The sequence below is a fragment of the Hyaena hyaena genome, unplaced genomic scaffold (assembly GCF_003009895.1).
Source record: "Hyaena hyaena isolate Hyena2069 unplaced genomic scaffold, ASM300989v1 scaffold_890, whole genome shotgun sequence".
Taxonomy (NCBI): Eukaryota; Metazoa; Chordata; class Mammalia; order Carnivora; family Hyaenidae; genus Hyaena; species Hyaena hyaena.
In genome coordinates, this window is record NW_024081524.1 from 293,025 (window position 1) to 311,653 (window position 18,629).

The 18,629-nt window shown below is 53.9% G+C and overlaps 1 protein-coding gene and 1 long non-coding RNA gene across 3 annotated transcripts in view; one reads left to right on the forward strand and one right to left on the reverse strand.

Annotated features, from left to right (window-relative positions):
* Window positions 1-933: 933 nt before the first annotated feature.
* Window positions 934-18,179, reverse strand: ROPN1L (rhophilin associated tail protein 1 like). Of its 2 annotated transcripts, none has more exons than XM_039220461.1 (6): window positions 18,090-18,179; window positions 17,715-17,889; window positions 13,160-13,283; window positions 11,296-11,457; window positions 3,425-3,600; window positions 934-1,115 (listed from the first exon to the last, which is right to left on the reverse strand). In XM_039220461.1, the coding sequence occupies exons 2-6, from the start codon at window positions 17,843-17,845 to the stop codon at window positions 1,052-1,054; spliced, it is 657 nt and encodes a 218-aa protein (XP_039076392.1). In that variant the 5' UTR covers window positions 17,846-17,889; window positions 18,090-18,179; the 3' UTR covers window positions 934-1,051. The 2 variants fall into 2 exon arrangements, with proteins under 2 accessions (XP_039076392.1, XP_039076393.1); XM_039220462.1 differs by having other exon boundaries at window positions 17,715-17,869; window positions 18,090-18,173.
* A 34-nt stretch (window positions 18,180-18,213) lies between these two features.
* The window catches only part of LOC120222579, a 6,085-nt gene continuing 5,669 nt past the window's right edge, over window positions 18,214-18,629 (forward strand). The window contains exon 1 of the long non-coding RNA XR_005526082.1: window positions 18,214-18,485. This is a non-coding gene — a long non-coding RNA (uncharacterized LOC120222579). The remainder of the gene's footprint in view (window positions 18,486-18,629) is intronic.

Below are 18,629 nucleotides of genomic sequence, written 5' to 3' on the forward strand. Positions count from 1 at the left end.
AGTAAAATTATCTAAGGCATATTACTTGCCATTTCATTTTGAAGACTTTATATAAAGCAAGCATATAAAAGATTTGGGGTGCTTATTTCTTTAATTAAAAAATTTAATATTTATTCATTTTTCAGAGACAGAGACGGAGTGTGAACAGGGGAGGGACAGAGAAAGAGGGAGACCAGAATCTGAACCAGGCTCCAGGCTCTGAGAGGTCAATACAGAGCCCTATGCAGGGCTCGAACCCATAAACCGTGAGATCATGACCTGAGCCGAAGTCAGACACTTAATCAACTGAGCCACCCAGCCGCCCCTTTTTTTTTTAATTTTTAAAAAATGTTTTTATTATTTACTTTTGAGAGAGAGAGAGAGAGAGAATGCACCCAAGTGGGGGAGAGACAGAGAGAGAGGGGCAAAGGATCCGAAGTGGGCTCCACACTGACCGCGGAGAGCCCTAGGCGGTGCTTGAACTCACAAACTTTGCGATCATGACCTGAGTCCTGAAGTTGGATGCTTAACTGACTGGGCCACCCAAGTGTCCCTGGGGTGCTTGTTTCTGTTCTGTGGTCTGAATGGTCCACTTTGTTTCCCTGGCTGTGATGCTCTTGCAGCGAGCAGGCACCCTCCAGGCCCCCCTCCCCGCTGCAGCTTCAGCAGATGATGCTGTTGGGGCGTCTCAGGTGCAGTTCCCAGGGAGCAAGCACCTGCCCTCCCACTGGCCGGGGGTCCCCAAGGAGGAAAAAGAACAGTCAGTTTTAAACGGCCCCTTCCCCCCATTCTGCAGCGCCCAAATAGATCCCTTTACTCAAAACGACTGGTTCCCTGCTGCGAATCCTTCACACCAAGGTTCTTACAAGAAGCTCGTGAAGGGCCATCATTTACAAGGCTCTGCGTTGCGCTGACCACACCCAACTGCGACGGAAAATTCACACGACACACGTATGTGGTTAATGACAAGCTGTATTTGGTGCCAAGGATTTTAAAAGGCACTATGTCACATTAAAAAGTGTTCTCCCCTGTATTAATGGCTCTGTCTTCTGAATTTTCTTTTCGAGGTTTCCTAAACTTTCCTTGTCAGAATGAAGAAATCTGAAAGTCCTATCATGCCGTTCTTTCTAGAGTTTCTAAATTGGAAACAGATAAAGACACTTATTAGTAATTTCTTGCAGCGCACGGTACCATTTTGGTGAAATGCAAAATAATTTAAAAGTTGTACCTAGAAAAATGGATGATTTCTGGTCTCTAATCAGTCATTCTTACCTCTGAAGAGACAGCATTCTATTTTCTTGTATAAAAATGGGCATTATTGGGGCGCCTGGGTGGCTTAGTCGGTTAAGCGTCCGACTTTCGCTTAGGTCATGATCTCGCGGTTCGTGGGTTCGAGCCCCGCGTCGGGCTCTGTGTTGACAGCCAGCTCGGAGCCCGGAGCCTGTTTCAGTCTGTGACTCTGTCTCTCTCTGACCCTTCCCTGCTCACGCTCTCTCTCTCTCTCTCAGAAATAAAATTTAAAAAAAAAATGGGCATTATTTCTAGGTGAAACGGTCCATACTTTATTTATATGTTTTCTTCACTGACCATTCAAATTTTAGTCCCTACTGAAACAAAAGTATCCTTCTATTTAAAAAGTTGGTCGGGGGGCGCCTGGGTGGCTCAGTCCGTTAAGTGTCCGACTTTGGCTCAGGTCACGATCTCACGGTTTGGGGGTTCAAGTCCTGCATCAGACTCTGTGCTGACAGCTCAGAGCCTGGAGCCTGTTTTGGATTCTGCGTCTCCCTCTTTCTCTCTGCCCCTCCAGTTACACTCTGTCTCTGTCTCTCTCAAAAATAAATAAACATTGAAACAGTTGAAGGCCAGCGGACTGCAGCCGGCTAGAGGCAGGGGCGGCAGACGATGGGGCATCGGAACGGGGGGAAGCACAGAAAGATGTGAGACGGGTTACGGAGGGGGAGGGGAGGGAAGAGGCATCATCTAAGGGTCACCGAGGTCTCTGCTCCGATCTCCCTGGGGGGGAGGTGGGTGATTCGGTTTACAGAAGGGGGAAACCAGGGAGGAAAACACATGGGAAAGAAGGTGAATTCTGCTGGCACGAGCACCGCCTGGCACGTGCACGCACATTGCAGTGGGAAGGTCAAGCAGGTGGTTTGACACCCGGAGCCCAGAGCTGGCTTCACAACAGGACAGGGGTCCCTGGGGGAAGGGCCCAGACAGAGGGCTGGAGGGCTGGGGTTCAGAGGGGGCGGGGAGTGCGGCTCGGAAAGCCCGGTTCAGCTCTGGGCTGCCGCTGTCCTTGGTCCATGGGACAGGTGGATCTGGGGCTAGAGACTGGGTCTGGGGCGAGGTGACAGGGCAGGGTCTATGCAGCGCCCACTGTGAGGACCTGAGATGGGGGTGGGGCGGTTGGCGAGTGCTCCAAGCTGACGCAGGATGAGCATGACCGTGTCCAGACAAGGGGGGACTGGAGCCGGGAGGAGGCTGCTGGTGAAGGAGGGGACAGTCCCCTCCTATCACTTGCCACTGGGGGGCAGTCGGGGTGGCATTGGAGGTCTCAGGAAAGAAGGGAGGCGGCTGGGCAGGGTTCACGTCCCTGGAGGAGGGGAGCCAGCTGTAGGGGGAGGGGGAGGGGTGTGGCTGCAGAGGAGGGGAAGGGGAGAGACATCTGCGGGGACATCAGAGAGGGGAGGGGCAAGTCCCCCAGAACTGTGGGTGTCAGGAGTGTCAGCAGGAAGACGGTCACCTGGCGTGCTGGGGGGGGCGGGGAGGGGCTGCTTGCCAAGTAGCGGAGAGCACGTGGAGGAGGGGGCGGAGCAGACAGTGGGGGGGGGGCCGGGTCAGGAGGAGGGAGGACAAACACAGTTGGAAGGGTCCAGAGGCAGAGCCGGGGAGGGACACTGGCCCTGGCGCCCCGGGCAGGAGGGGACCCGAGGCCGGCGGTGAGGACAAGGCCTGCTGAGCAGGGGGTGCCCAGCCCGACTGTGCGCCTCTGCTCCCTTGTTCTCAGGGCCCTCAGCGGGGTCTGCGGCCGGCCCTGTCTGGCAGTCCCGGGACACAAGCGAGGGACACAGGCGGGCAGTCACACCCTCCGCCTGCAGTGTCCCTGTGGAGTTGTGCCCTCCATCTTCTGCTTTAACGCGCGGTGGTCAGACGCCAGTTGGCACACTCAGGAACCAAGATAAATTCTGGATAAACCGTCTCAAAGGCAGGACACACCTTCCCTCTCGCGTGGGAACAGAGCCGGCGTGTGCCTCCCGCCGTGTCCCACTTGGGACACCGTGTGTGTGTGTGTGTGTGTGTGTGTGTGTGTGTGTGTGGCCCTTCCCTCCCAGCACCGGCAGGATGCGCAGGAACAAACTTGTCCGAGAGAAAAGAGGGAGGGAGAAAGGACCTTCTCTAACATACAGAACAGACCCGAATTGCAGGGAGCGCTCATACTCACGCAGTGTCCTTTAAAGTGGCGAGATAGGACTCTATGTCCGCCTCGGGGATGTCCGAGTCCATTCTGGACAAGTAACGGTAGACGTAGGAGAAAGTCTCGAATGGGATGCTCGCGGGCCCGCCCTCGGGGTCGCTGGTGAGGATCTCACACAGATGCTTCATCGACGTGTTCAGTGACTAGAAGCACCACAGACGGGGCGGGGGGGGGGACAATTACTACTCGGAATCGCTGACATGAAAGCCCAAAACACCAGCAGAGAAAACACCTGAGTGTATTTTACAGAAATGCTCCAAAGAGCATGTTCTCCTCCATCTGTATGAAGAAGTAGGTCAAGTTACGATTGCCATAAACAAAGAGACGGAAAAGGAAGTTTTGATCAGGCTGCAATTGGTCTGAAGAGAATGCTAATCCACAGATTTTATTTTATATTAAAATGGGGGGGGGCACCTGGGTGGTGGCTCAGTTGGTTGAGTACCTGACTCTTGGTTTCTGCTCAGGTCATGATCTCACAGTTCACGAGCTCAAGCCCCATGTCAGGCTCTGCACTGGCAGTACGGAGCCTGCTTGGGATTCTCTCTCTCTCTCTGCCCCTACTTGACTCGCACTTTCTCTCTCAAAATAATTAAATAAATAAACTTTAAAAAATAACTAAATAAGGGGCGCCTGGGTGGCTTAGTCGGTTAAGCGTCCGACTTTCGCTTAGGTCATGATCTCGCGGTTCATGGGTTCAAGCCCCGCGTCGGGCTCTGTGTTGACAGCTAGCTCGGAGCCTGGAGCCTGTTTCAGATTCTGTGTCTCCCTCTCTCTCTGACCCTCCCCTGCTCACGCTGTCTCTCTTCTCCCTCAGAAATAAACACAACATTTTAAAAAATAATAATAACTAAATAAAATGAAGACGGCTCTCCGGGCATGAGGAAGCATCAGCCCCCTTAGGATGGGCCCTGAGCCAGCACAGAACCCACCAGCCCCTTCAGCGCCACCACGTGCCCAGGGGACGGAGCTGACGGTCACCGACCAGAGCCCCATGGGCCTCCGTGTAGGCGCACTGTGCCTCCCTGTGCCTGGCTCAGTCACGCCCCACCCCCTCCCCGGCCGCCGATACTTTGACTTTGTGCCTGAAAGCCAGGCCTTGGAGAAGCCGTCACCCTCCTGCAAGGCACAAGCTCAGAGCAGGCTTCTCCCTCCGAGCTGGGGGAGGGGGGGCGCTCAAGGAAATGCACTCATGGTGGGGGAGGCCCGCAAAGATGGCCCCTGCTCAGTGCTAGACTGTATCCGATCCCTGGTGGCCTCACAGGAGACTCGTGGGGACGCAGGGACCAGGCCTGTGTGCAGGGGGAGCAGCTCTTGGGGACTCTTGAATTTCTAGGAGTTTTTTGAGAGGATTGACCTCCCGTTGGTGGCCTGAAACCAGCCATGGTGGGAGCATTTACGCCCCATCCGTGGGCTAACACTGCAAGCTGGGGCCCTTCTCCCCTGCAGAGAGCAGGCTGTTAACATTTAGGGGCTGCACTTAGGAGGAAAGAGCGAGAAAAACACAGGCGGGACGGTCACACGTGGACTTGCTTCACTGGGACCGAGACTGTGTAGGGGGACAAGCCTGACACCTGAGGGACACACAAATGGCTGGAGCCCTGTTTCCTATCTCGAAGTTTCTGTGGGTCAGGAGTCGGCCCTGCTTAGCTGGGCCATCCAGGGCTCCAGTCAAGGTGTTGGCCAGGGTTCTGGCCTCATCCAGAGGCCCGAATGGTGCAGGGCCTGCCCCCGCCCTGACCGAGGCTGCTGGGCGACCCGGGGCCTTGCGACTGGCTCTCCGCAGACCCTCTCACCACACAGCACTGCACCCCCTCGGGGCTCCAGGAGCTCGGCCAGCTTCTCGCCAGAGAAGATGCCTCATGTCTCCAGCAGGGAGACGGGGAAAGACTACAAGGAAGTCAGTGGGGCCCAGAGTCTGAGCGGCTGGCCCGAGGTGAAGTCCGCAGGGCGGGAGCACCGCACCCCACCTCACGACCGTGAAGAGTCACCGGGGATTGGCAGCGGAGTGGGGGGTGGGGGGCGTTGCCACCTTTGGAGGGGGGGGGGTCTCCAGGTGCTGGGCTGGGGGCTGGAGAGAAGGGCTGCCCAGCCCAGAGCCCCCCATCGCCACAGCCGGGGCTCCAAACATCTGGAAAGCCACTTCCCACACCCTCCGGGGCCTACGGCCACTTGAAAGCCTTAGGAAGGACGATGGGGACTGACGCAGTGCACGGAGCAAGCACAAGAGGTCTGCGTCACGGTGGTTCCAAGGAGGAGGTCTTTAGGGGGAAAACACATCAAAACATGGCAGCATCACAGCCTTCGCGAGGGCCTGGCCACGCTGCCGGCGTTAACGTTTCTGGCAGTGAGGTGTGCAGTGATCCGTTTACGTGCACACAGGTTCGTAAAGCAACGTGCGTGGCTTTGTGCCTGAGCCAGATCTCTCAGCCCCCAAGGGGGGGCTCACCGGCCAGAGGACCCACGTGGGCAGGCACCCCCCTTCCGGTCCCCTGCCCCGACCCAGTCTCCAGCCACGAGCTGTCCTGGAAGGCGTGGCCGCACTTGGTCTTGGCCGGGCACCTAAGGCTGAGCCGCCGCATGCGATTAAGGCGGAGACGTGACGGAAAGACGAGCCTGCGGCCGCCTGCCATCTCCGGAGCAGCTTCCGGGTGTCCGTCCTGTGGAAGCTTCTGTCTCACAGTTTGAGCTGCTCTTGTGATGACACGACAGAGCCACCTCACACCGCCCCAGGTTCCCTGGTGGCGGGCGGGAAGTGACAATCCGTGTAACTTCTTGATTGGTCCCTTAAACAGAAGGGGGGTCTCCTCGGAGGCGCGGCCTGGTGGCTTCACGCAGTGCTACCAACCCCAAATTTCACTTTTAAAAAGTCTGAGGACCTTTTCCCTTAATCCTCGCGGGTTTTCTCATCTAAAACGCAGTCCAGTCCGGGGACTCGCGCAGGTGAAGGTGGCAGATGGGTATTTTCAAGGTGGCGGGACTCGGTCTTCAGGAGAAGCCCGCTGGTGAGGGCGGGTGCTGCCCACGTCACCGTCCAGGGAGGATGGAGGGTCCCCGTGTGAGCACAGGCCCAAGGCCAGTGGGGGCGTGTGGGTGGGGTGCACCCCACCTCTTTCTTCCCCCTGGGGGAGACCCTCCCTCAGCAGGGGGGTGACTGGTGCTGGGGGCCGGGGAGCCCGGGGGCCCAAGAGCAGTCCTTCTGCTGCAGGACGCGGTTACCAAACTTGTCTGCGACCTGAGGCTCCCACCCATGGTGGGGGCGGGGGGCTGGTTCTTTTCGGCGGCCCGATGGTAAAAGGAATCTTCGTGGTCACCTCCGAATGGGCTCAGAGGCCCAGCTGGGAAGCCTGAATAAGTGCGCGAGCCCGGACTCCATCACTGGGATGGGTCCGGGACACCAAACCCAACATGAGGAAGAGGAAGCACCACTGTGCTTGGACAACATCCTAAGATTTCCAAGTGAGCCCTGTTAGGAGGCCGGCGTTGCAAGCTTTTCCGAGTAAAAATCATTTTAGGAAATCAAGTGACATTAATGATAATCCTTGGGAGCTGCTATTCTCTGAGACAGGGAGCTGCAGGCTCTCATACGGCGGCCCAGCCTGAGGGCGGCACACTCCTGGGGCTACGGAGTCACCAGGGAGCCCGGTGGCCGTGCGCTGGCAGCGCGGAGCCCGCGGTCTGCGTTCAAATCCCGCTCAGCCACTTCCAATCTGAGTCACCAACAGCTGCGTCACGGAGCCTCCCTCCACGGCTCAGGACGGGCCCTTCCGCAGCCGGCTGCTCGGAGGAGTAAGGAGAACAGAGACGAAGGCGCCGAATGTCCCCGCTCGTGGTGAGAACCCTGGATGTGATGCCTGGGTGTAAGCACTGTGGTGTGGACGGAAAATCGTGTTCCACTCACACACGCATGCTGGACGCAGAGCAAGGTGCACGCTTCTCAGGGGCTGCGTAGACTCGGGCTGGCGGTTTGCCGTTACGGGCTTCCTCCGTCAGCGTGGGGGCCATGGGGGGCTTCATTCACAGCTTCTTTATGTTCAAAGGTCTTCAAGCTTAAAAAACATAGCGAAGAATTTTGATCCACTGCTTTAATGCTTAGGCTCATTGCTGGTGCTGCAGAAACGTAAAGATAAAGATCACAATATAAACTGTTGCCATGTTGCCAGGCAGGCATCGCACAGCACTGGAGAAGAGGGCAGGGGTCACTGGTGCACCAGCCCACGTCCCGCCTGCCCCAGGCAGCCCCCACCGCCCCTTTTCTGCATCGGTAGCTCCCGACACGGTAAGCGAGGCGGTGGCAAGGGGTGCCCGCCTGTTTTGTTCGCCCTGGACAGGGCCCAGCACAGAGCAGTGCTCAACACACATTTGTGAAGCAAGGAAGGATTCACAGGACTCTGAAATTTACGTAGAGGTTCTAGTCTTCATAGAGACCTTGAACTTGATTCCTCTGGCCGGTGATTTTGAAGAGGAAGTGAAGAGCAGGGAGAATGTGTCTGCCACCAGCCACGCAGGGACCGTGGGCGGAGGAAGCAGAGCAGAGCCCTCTGTGTTGACATAGCGACCAGACTCCAGTTGAACGGAAGTCCTCTGTGGAAAAGTGAATGGGCAGTAATCCACTGAAAATTACTTGTCCTTTCCTCCACTTCACTGCTCCGTCTCCTCGCTTCTGAAGGTTTTTAAAATATTTTTGTTTTATTTATGTTTGAGAGAGAGAGAGGGACTGGGGGAGGGGCAGAGACAGGGAGACAGAATCTGAAACAGGCTCCAGGCTCAGAGCTGTCAGCACAGAGCCCGACGTGGGGCTCGAACTCACAAACAGCAAGATCATGACCTGAGCTGAAATCTGACACTCAACCAACCGAGCCACCCAAGCGCCCCAACTTCTGAAGCTGTTCTAAAAAGCATAAAGATAAATGCTAAGATGCTCGCTCGCTACACCAAAACTGTCCTCTCCAAGTCACAGCGTTGTGAGCCTGGCCGCCCCAGGCTGTCTGTACTCTGGGGGGCCGGGGAGGGGCAGGCAAGGGCAGAGCAAATGCCCCCCTCCCCTTTCCCCAGTCCCCCCAACACCTGTGCGGCTGGTGGACCGGAGGGGATGGGGAGGAGGAGGAGGAGGAGGGCCTTCCCCAAATGCCTGGCTCGAGTCCACAGCTCACAGCAAACTCTACGGCCGAGGTGGCCTGGCTCAGGGCACAGGCCAGGACCCCACACTGACCAGCAAGGATGAGAGACTTATTCCAGGAGGAAAGGAGAGGCATGTAGGCTGGTGTCCCAGTCCCTGCCCAGGGTTCCGTTCAGAAGGTGACCAAATGTCTCCACCTAGTGTCCACCTGACACATGGACGAGAGACCCTATCTCTTGCTCTGGCTTGGTTTCAATTCAGTGCTTAATCTTCAGGCTTGCGGAAGTGAAAATTACAAAGGTGGGTCCTCCAAAATATGAAATATTCTACTTTCTTTTTAATTTTTTTAATGTTTTATTTATTTCTGAGAGAGAGACAGACAGACAGACAGCGTGAGCAGGGGAGGGTCAGAGAGAGAGGGAGACACAGAATCCGAAGCAGGCTCCAATCCCGAGCTGTCAGCACAGAGCCTGACATGGGGCTCGAACCCATGACCCACAAGATCATGACCTGAGCCGAAGTCAGACGCTTAACCGACTGAGCCACCCAGGTGCCCCGAAATATTCTACTGTCTCATTGTGAAGATCTAAATTTCACTACACCATGAACATTAATTCAGATATTAGATGCTAATTTTATATTATGCAAATCTGGCTCTCAGAGGAGTTTCCAGATGAAGAAAGCTTCAGTAATGAAATCTGTCTTTGTCTTTCCCACCTCAATACCCCATCCCCTGGTTACACTGGGGCCCAGCCTTGCTGCGGGAGGGTCCCCGGGGCTGCTGGTGGAGACACACTGGGCACCTGTGCAGCTCATTACGCAGCATCCAGCCAGCACCAGGCTGCACTGGGGTCTCCCAGTTTCTCACTGGGGCCCTGAGCAGACCAGCAAACCATGGCACACCACAAAGTGGCTATTACACAGCAGAGGCAATGCATGGCCTAGCGCAGTCTGTAATGATACAGGCGACAGACATGGAAAGCTAACTGGGAGTGAAAAGAAGTTCCAGCAGATTACTAACAACAGAATTATCTTTTCATAAAGCTGAAACCAATGAACATAAAATAATGTATTTATTTCTTTTTTATTTTTTTAATGTTTATTTTAGAGAGAGGCACACAGAATATGAGCGGGGTGGGGGAGGGCAGACAGAGAGAGACAGAGATAGAATCTGAAGTAGGCTCGAGGCTCTGAGCTGTCAGCACAGAGCCCAGTGTGGGGCTCGAACTCATGAACTGCGAGATCATGACCTGAGCCAAAGTCGGATGCTTAAGCAACTGAGCCACCCAGGGGCCCCGAGATAATGTATTTCTTGGGGAATGTATGTGGCCCCCAGGAAGCATGAGATTTGGGATAGCAGTGGCTTGGGTGGGGGTGGGGGGCAGTGGGGAGGGGACAGGAAGAGAGCGCAGGCCATCAGCAGCAGCGCACTGTCGGTGTCAGTGATCATGTGCGGCTTGTAGGAGTTTCTTACACACAGCGATTCTCTAAAATTACAACCGGAGATGAGTGTGCGGCGTGAAGCGGGGACTGTGAAGCAGGGACTGTGAACCACCCAGTTACACCCTGCGGTGCAGACACGTGCCCCTCTCGGCAGTGAGGGGTCCACCTCGCCTCCTAAAAACCGCTTCTTCGCAAGTGGACAGTGTAACTCTCCCCTCCCTGGACCCCGGTGTCTCACACAGACCTAAACATGGAGCTGAAGAGCCGGCTTCCAGACTCCCAAACAAGTCCTGTACCTCCTCTCCCAGCCCCCCTCGGGTCAGAGACGCCCCTACCTGGGGAGTCGGAGGGTCGTCTGGGTCTTCGTTCCTGAGGGTCGTACTTGAACATAAGCAAAATTGCACTGTATCTGTCACCTACTAACCATATATTTTAACTCAAACATAAAATAACTTTACACCTCTTCCCACCGATGAGGAAACCATAGTATCTGTTTACCAAACGGTGTGTAGTTTAATAAAAAGTCATCGATGCATTCTCTTCTAAAACCTAAATGCCTTTTAATAGGATCTATATATTTTATCTCCTGTTAACAACTTTAAAATTGAAGAATTTTTAAGAATTTAACTTCTGCAAATTAAAATAACTGTAATTATTTTATTTACATTAATTTAAATTAATTTATTTAATTAGCTTAAATAATGGTCGGTTGAGCGTCTGACTCTTGGTGTCAGCTCAGGGTCATGACCTTATGGTTCCTGAGATTGAGTCCCACATGGGGCTCTGCGCTGACGTCATGGAGCCTGCCTGGGATTCTCTCTCCCTCTCTTTTTTCCTTCCTCTACTCATGCTTTCTTTCTCTCTCTCAAAATAAATAAGCATTTTTAAAAATGCTTAAAATAACTGCAAACCTAAAAATAAGATGATCAGGGGCGCCTGGGTGGCTCAGTCAGTTAAGCGTCTGATGTCGGCTCAGGTTATGATCTCAAGGTACATGAGTTTGAGCCCCGTGTCAGGCTCTGCACTGACGGCATGGAGCCTGCTTGGGATTTTCTCCCCTTCTCTGTCCCTCATTCACTCTCTCTCTCTCTCTCTCTCTCTAAATAAATCAACAAACATTAAAAAACCACAACAGTCTTTGAGAAAAAAACCTGCTTCTCTTAGACAAAGTGACTAAAGTAACGAAAGTGTTTCCTTCAGTTCCTGAAACCCCTACGTTATTTTCAAGCCAGGCCCGCGATTACCCAGAGTTATTAACACGCTACTTGTAGGTACGTACCCCACCAAGCATGCTACATCCAAGCGCTAAAAATTTTATCCACTCGATTTTGTTTTCACAAGGATCCAACTGCAGCAGAGTTCTGAAGTTTTCTATGGGCAGGCACAGATTTTTCCATTTCTGCTCCAGATCTGCTAACTCCACATACTGCTGGTGGCCGCACTGCACGGAAACCACAGGGTGACAAAATGTGTAAGTTTTCATGTCTACGAGTCTTCTTTAGGTTTTAAAAGCCTGTGAAATATAATGTTTATGACAGCTTAGACACGTCCCCATTGCATGCTGGGCAATGACACGCTCTGACTTCACAACACAGTGCGCCCTGGGACAGCGGGGAGGGGGGTGCGTGTTGGCAGCGGGCGGATATCAGCACGTTGTAATTCTCGAAAGGAAAAAGGGCTGTGAGGCAAACATGGCCTAACGTTGTGACTTCGGACAAAGGGCATACGCACGCCAGGTAGGTGACGCTCTGCGGTCCGTGTGAAGTGCTTCACAACAGAAAACAAACCTCCATAAATAAAATAAAAACATTTCAAATCCAACCCGCTCCGTGTGTCAGTGGTTAAATGGAAGAAATTTGAAAACTGAAAACAAACTCATTCCTTCCACTATTTTTTTTTAATTTTAATGTTTTTTATTTACTTCTGAAAGAGAGGGACCGCATGAGCAGGGGAGGGTCAGAGAGAGAGGGAGACACAGAATCTGAAGCAGCCTCTAGGCTCTGAGCCGTCAGCACAGAACCCGATGTGGGGCTCGAACCCACGAACTGTGAGATCATGACCTGAGCCGAAGTCAGAAGCTCAACCGACTGAGCCACCCAGGCGCCCCTCCTTCCACTATTTTAAACAATCTGTGAGGATGGGGAACTACTGCGATCTGCTAATCGCCTTCTATGAGACGTGCTCTGAGCAATTTTTAGCGTTGTCTTCTCCCAAGCTACCCCTGTAGATGGTTATTCATGTTTCCCTCAAGACAGAGAAAGCCATGGAATAATCATATTTTCAGAATCCTGCCCAGAAGCATGGTAAGTCCCAAATGTATAAGGGGGACAAATCCCTTTAAAGATAAAGATCAGGGGCGCCTGGGTGGCTCACTCGGTTAAGTGTCCGACTTCGGCTCAGGTCATGATCTCGCAGTTCGTGGGTTCAAGCCCTGTGTCGGCCTCTGTGCTGACAGCTCAGAGCCTGGAGCCTGTGTGTGTCTCTCTCTCTGACCCTCCCCTGCTCATGCTGTCTCTCTCTCTCTCTCTTTCAGAAATAAATAAAAACATCAAAAAAAAAAAAAGGCCAAGGTCATACCACCAATGTCATTTTTAGCATCACAGCCCAATCATCACGATTGCCAAACCTGGCTGGGTAACACACTCCCCAGTAACTCGTTTCTCTGAAAGCCGTGTGGTGGGTCAGGAGAGCCCTGGCTCTTGGGCAGGAAGGTGCCAGGAAGGGCCTCGCCCACGCCCAGGCTTCTCTGGATGACTGGACACCGGACACTAATCTGCCGTTCAGATTAACGCAGCGGCAAATTATTTCTTTAGCACATACAAAATTTGTACAAACATATTTCAAGAAGAGACTTGCAGCCCCCACGCTTGGAGTTGAAGTTTCAGACTTTTAGTCCAGGGGCATCTCGTGTTTTAACACAGGATTTAGAAGAAAATTGTATTTCCCTTTCTGACAATCTAATCGCAAACAGCCACGTGGGGGTCTTTAACCTAGAGAAAGACCACCGAGTACAAGATTCCTCCTCTGAAAACACCTCGCAGGTCTGCACCGGGAACGGAGGCCTCAAGGAGGTGACGTGGCGCGTTACCGCAGCTGGCCACGCTTCACCTCGTAGGGCTGACGGATAAGGGACCCTCTCATACCTGCTTGTGCAAAACTTTCAGGAGTCCTTGAGTCAGGCCTGTGTCTGTTTTCTGAGTGGCCACGGGCATTTCAATTCTGTCCTTGACCGGAAGTGGATCTCCTCTTGACAAAGCTGAAAAGTACCTAATGGCGACAGACATCCCATCAGATACACAGAAAGCACTGTAATCAGTGAGGTTTCTTAAATGACCCCCAGGGCCTGGGATCCCCCTCCGGGGGTCTTGACTCCTCTACTCAGCTCTACAACTTAAGCCTCTCTGCGTGCCTCAGTTTCTCTGTCTGTAAAACCGATAATGGCAATCCCTGTTGCAGGGCCCCTAGGGGGACTGAGCTCAGGCTGCAACGGGCTGAATGTGCCCCTGGCCATCAGGCCACGGCGGTGAGGGGCGGGGGCTGCCGACACACGTGTTCTCATCTCATCAAGCAAAAGCTGTGAGGGGTCCTGGAATGCTGCCAAAGGAGGCGGGAGCTTTGGGACAACGGTGACCCAAGGGCAATGTCACAGTCCAGTCCTTCCACTCTGACAGCTGGCGTTTGGTCTTCCCTTTGCTTGTCCTGGCCGCTTTCCAAGGGGCCTGACTTCAGCCATCTCGGTTCAACACGACACGGTCCCAGATCAGGGAAGACACCCATCTGCCTGACTGGGGACCAACCCTCCGGTCCTCCAAGTCACACCCCCCTCACCCTTCATGGGTCCTGCCCGGTACCCTTTTTAAAGTAATTTTTTAGTAAACTGCTTTACTAAATTTAACAATTTAGCAATAGCAATCAATTTCATTAATTTAGTAATTAATAACAACTTGGTAATTGTTTTAGTATTTTTTCCCATTTAATTGTTCCTTTCTGGGATGTGAATATTGGTGCTTATACTGGCACGAATACCACGTCTAGTGGGACAAGTGAGGGTATGGAACCGGTTCAGGGCAGCAGGTCAGGAGGGGGGCACACACTTGGCTTTGGTCCGGGGTGGGGGGGGGATGGGGGGAAGGCGCCAGGCGAGCAGGAGGTGGCCAGCCACTGCGGCAGGGTCACTGCAGCTCTGACGGCCAACATGACTAAAAGAAACAACATACACAGTAAAATGAATCGTAAATCATCCACCAGGCCTTCAGGTCATAATTGAAAAGATATGAATAACGAGGGGCCTGTGTGGCTCAATCGGTTAAGCGTCCGACTCTTGATTTCAGCTCAGGTCACGATCTCGCGTTTCAGGAGTCCGAGACCCACACTGGGCTCTGTGCTGGCAGTTCGGAGCCTCCTTGGGATTCTCTCTCTCTCTGCCCCTCCCCAGCTCTCTCTCTCTCAAAAATAAACTTAAAAAAAAAAAAAAGATATGAATAACTAGAAACATCTCTGATTATGCAACAAAGACGCTGTAGCTAGATATTTGAGAGGCTACAAGAAATTTTCAACCTCACCGCCTTTTCCTCTCTGCACCCATATTTCGTGACCTAACACGAGGGCAGCAGTAAGAGACAAAGGTGGACAGGAAGATCTAAGGTGACGGGGGAGGCATGGGTGCTTAGCTTTGTCATACTGCTCCTAATTAGGGTTTTCACCTATTTTGGGGCTTTATTCGTCATCACCGATCAAGCCAATCCCCCAGCTCCCCACGGCCTCTAAAGCCGTGGTCCTCAACGGTTCCCCCGTCGGCTACCCCGGAAGGCACTGGCAATTTCTGGAGACATTTTCGGCTGTCACAGGAGGGGGTCCTATGGGTCCTGCTGTGCCCAGACACCCCCACCCCCCCACCCCAAGCAACTGTCCTGTCCAAAGCGTCAACAGTGCCAAGGCTGAGAAAGCCCATGTTTGGGGAGAGCCCCGATGTGTGAATTCCCTGGAGGCGCGCGTCGCGGAAAGTGGCCTTCCGCCCTGGACCACGTCTTGCCCCGGTCACACTGCACACGCGCAGGTGACATAATAATGTATAGCCAACCAGCTGCTGCATCAGAGCACACAGGCAGGGGGCGGGGCAGGCTGAGTCGCCTCTGCCACCTGAGGCCTCATCTGTAAAGAGCCTCAACCTGAAGGCCTCCTGAAGTCTCCCGCAGTTACCTTCATGGGCGTCCCTTTGCATAGATGCCATTCCTCTTCCTGGAATACCCCTGGCTTGCCTTTTCTAAGTTTTGTTTGTTTGTTCATTTATTTATATATTTTGAGAGAGAGTATGTGCAAGCAGGGGAGGGGCAGAGAGAGGGAGAGAGAGAGAGAGACAATCCCAAGCAGGCTCTGCACTGTCAGTACCAGAGGCCACTGAGGGGCCCAATCTCACAAACTGTGAGATCAAGACCCGAGGCGAAATTGAGAGTTGGTTGCTTGGGGCGCCTGGGTGGCTCAGTCGGTTGAGCAACCAACTTCTGCTCAGGTCATCATCTCGAGGTTTGCGAGTTCAAGGCCTGCGTGGCTCTCTGTGCTGACAGCTCAGAGCCTGGAGCCTGCTTGGGATTCTGTGTCTCCCTCTCTCTCTGACCCTCCCCCATTTGCACTCTGTCTCTCTCTCTCTCTCTCAAAAATAAACAAACATTAAATTTTTTTTTAAATTTTTTTAAATGTTTTATTTATTTCTAGGAGAGAGAGAGAGAGAGACAGCGTGAGCAGGGGAGGGTCAGAGAGAGAGTGAGTGACAGACTCTGAAACAGGCTCCAGGCTCTGAGCTGGCAGTCAGCACAGAGCCCGACGCGGGGCTCGAACCCACGAACCACGAGATCATGACCTAAGCGAAAGTCGGACGCTTAACCAACTCAGCCACCCAGGCACCCCAAAATTTTTTTTTAAAGAGTTGGATGCTTAACTGACTGAGCCACCCAGGCCACCCTTACCTTGTCATAACTTCAAAGACCAATTTGCCCTCTTCTGACAACATCTGTCCCTCACAGATTGTGTGGGACCTGGCTGAGCCCATTTCACACACACACTCCCTAGTGAATGCTTGCTTTTACTCCTAAACTCCAAAATTGGTTTGTTTGTTTTTTTTAACATTTATTTATTATTGAGAGACAGAGAGAGACAGAGCATGAGCAGGGAAGAGAAAGGGGGAGACACAGAATCTGAAACAGGCTCCAGGCTCTGAGCTGTCAGCACTGAGCCCGATGAGGGGCTCGAACTCACAGGCCATGAGATCATGACCTGAGCCGAAGTCAGACGCCCAAACGACCGAGCCACCCAGGCGCCCCTTCCAAAATTATTCCTGAGGGAAAATGGTTGCATGGCACATCCAGAAAGTTCTCGGTTACGCCACTTAAGTTAAAGTGAAGCCTAAACTAAAATAATTTAATGTTCCAAGAAAAAAAGTGACTCAATGTTGGAGTGTTCTGTCAAGTACAGGTACACTCTTACGCGTCCTTTCTTTCGTTGATGCTTTCCTAACGGTTAAAACCAGAGGCCATAATTTTTTTGGCAAGAACCCAGGGAGACTCTTTGAGAAGCAACTAACAGAAGTGTCCGTCACAAGGCAAAACACTGGGTTAATAAGCAGCCTTGTGTGGTAGGTTCCAGAAGAGCCTCATAGATATCCAGGTCCTAATGCTGGAAACTGTGGGTCTCATTTCACACGGTAACAGGGACTTTGTAGAGGTGAGGATTCCGAGATGGGAGAACTGTGTCCCTGAACTTTCTTGAGGGGCCCTGAATGTAATCACTGGTGTGCTTGGAAGAGGGAGGCAGAGGGAGAGTCCTGGAGACGCTACACTCCTGGCTTTAAGGGTGAAGGGACCACGAGCCACCGAACACAGGGAATGCGGCTCCAGACTGTGGAAAAGGCAAGGCAAGGGACTGGACTCTCCCGAGAGCCCCCGGAGAAAAGCCCCGACAGCCTGACTACAGCCCCGCGAAACTGAATTTGGACTGTCAGCCTCCACAGCAGAATACATGCCTGTTGTTCTGATCGATCCACTTCTGTGGTGATTCGTTAGGGCAGCCAGAGGGAACTAGTGTTCACCTTGGTTTTACAAGTGAGGGAAACGGGACAGGCCGGTTACTAAAACATTTATATTTATACCGGTTCTTGTGATCACAAAATTGAGTTTCTAAGCCTGTCTTCTGAAAAGGGGCAAAGAACTTTCCTTTCAAAACCAAATGGGTTTATTTGAATGGTTTTAAGGTCTATTGGCTTTGTAACTTTAAACTTATGAATGTCTTCCGGGAAATAGCATGTTTGCTGCAAGGAACGTCCGCCTTCTCTGCAGCAGGCTGGGCAAAGTTTAACCCTCACAGCAGCCTTGGGGAAATTACCCCGATATGACCTGGGTCGTTTGCGTTCTAATAAAATGACCCAGGTGCCTAACCCGGGGAGGATTCTCTCGGGCGAGGAGCTTGGCCGTAAGATTCCTTCCTGTAAAAATCGTTTTACAAAGAACATACAGGGAGGGTCTGCAGTGGTTTCATTAGAGAACACAGTGCAGAAACTTTTCACCCGATGCAACTGCTCTGTAAGTGTTAGTCTGAGTAAGTACCACTCTCTCACGAGGGAGCTGCCATTGCTTTGCAGGAAAGGGCGCCGGGACGGGTGTCGGGGCGGCGCACCACGCGGGGCGGCCGGCTCCCCCAGGCGCTTACCCCGCGGACCACTGCAGCACGTCGGCGGGCTGGGTGCGGATCGCAGCCTTGGTGAACTGCTTCAGGATGTCCGGCAGTTCCGGGGGAATGTGGATCTGCTGCGCGCAGAACATGGTGTCGGGAAGCGGCATCGCTCTCCGCAGGCCGGTACCAGGCTGCGAAGAACCAAGGTGTGCTGCGCGGAGGGGGCGGGGGTAGAGCGTGAGCCTCGGGGCGCAGGCGCAGCTCCAGGGCCGGGCCGCCCTGCCTCCCCGGGACCCGGAGCCTGGCGGGGGACCGGGGGTCTGTGGCGGGGCCGGGGGCGGGCTCCCGGGCTTGGGGGCGGGCCAGGAGGCGGGCCTCGCGGGGTCCGGGGCTGCCGGCCGGGGCTCTCACCCGCTCCTCCTCTTCGGGCTCCTCGGAAACTGAAGGCCAACTGCCTCTTCCCGCTGCGGCCGGGACGCGCCAGCCGCACCGATTGTTTCGCAGAGGTATCTAGGCAACCGGGACGCCTGAGGGCCCCGCCCCCCGGCCCCGCGCAGGCGCGCGCGCGTAGGGCCGAGGCCGGACGGTCGCCCGCGCGGGCGCGGGAGGCAATGCGCCTGCGCAGTCTGGGTCTGGCCCCTTTTCGCCACTAATTGGTAGGTCGGTAGGAGCTCAACGTTTCGCCTTAAAAAGAACATTTTGATCGATTTCCCACTGCCAAATGTGAAGGGCGAGTTCTCAGAGGACTCCCTTTCCCTTTGCTCTGGCTTCGTGAAGCTTCAGGACGAGGAGACTCGGTCCTCCTAGGTAGGAAGCCGTTGTAATCATGGGGGCTGGTCCGTGCAGGTGGCGCGAGCCCCCACCCCCCCCACCCGCACCCCCCCACCCCCCCACCCCGCACCCCCTCACCTCCCCACCCCCCCCACCCCGCACCCCCCCACCCCCCACCCC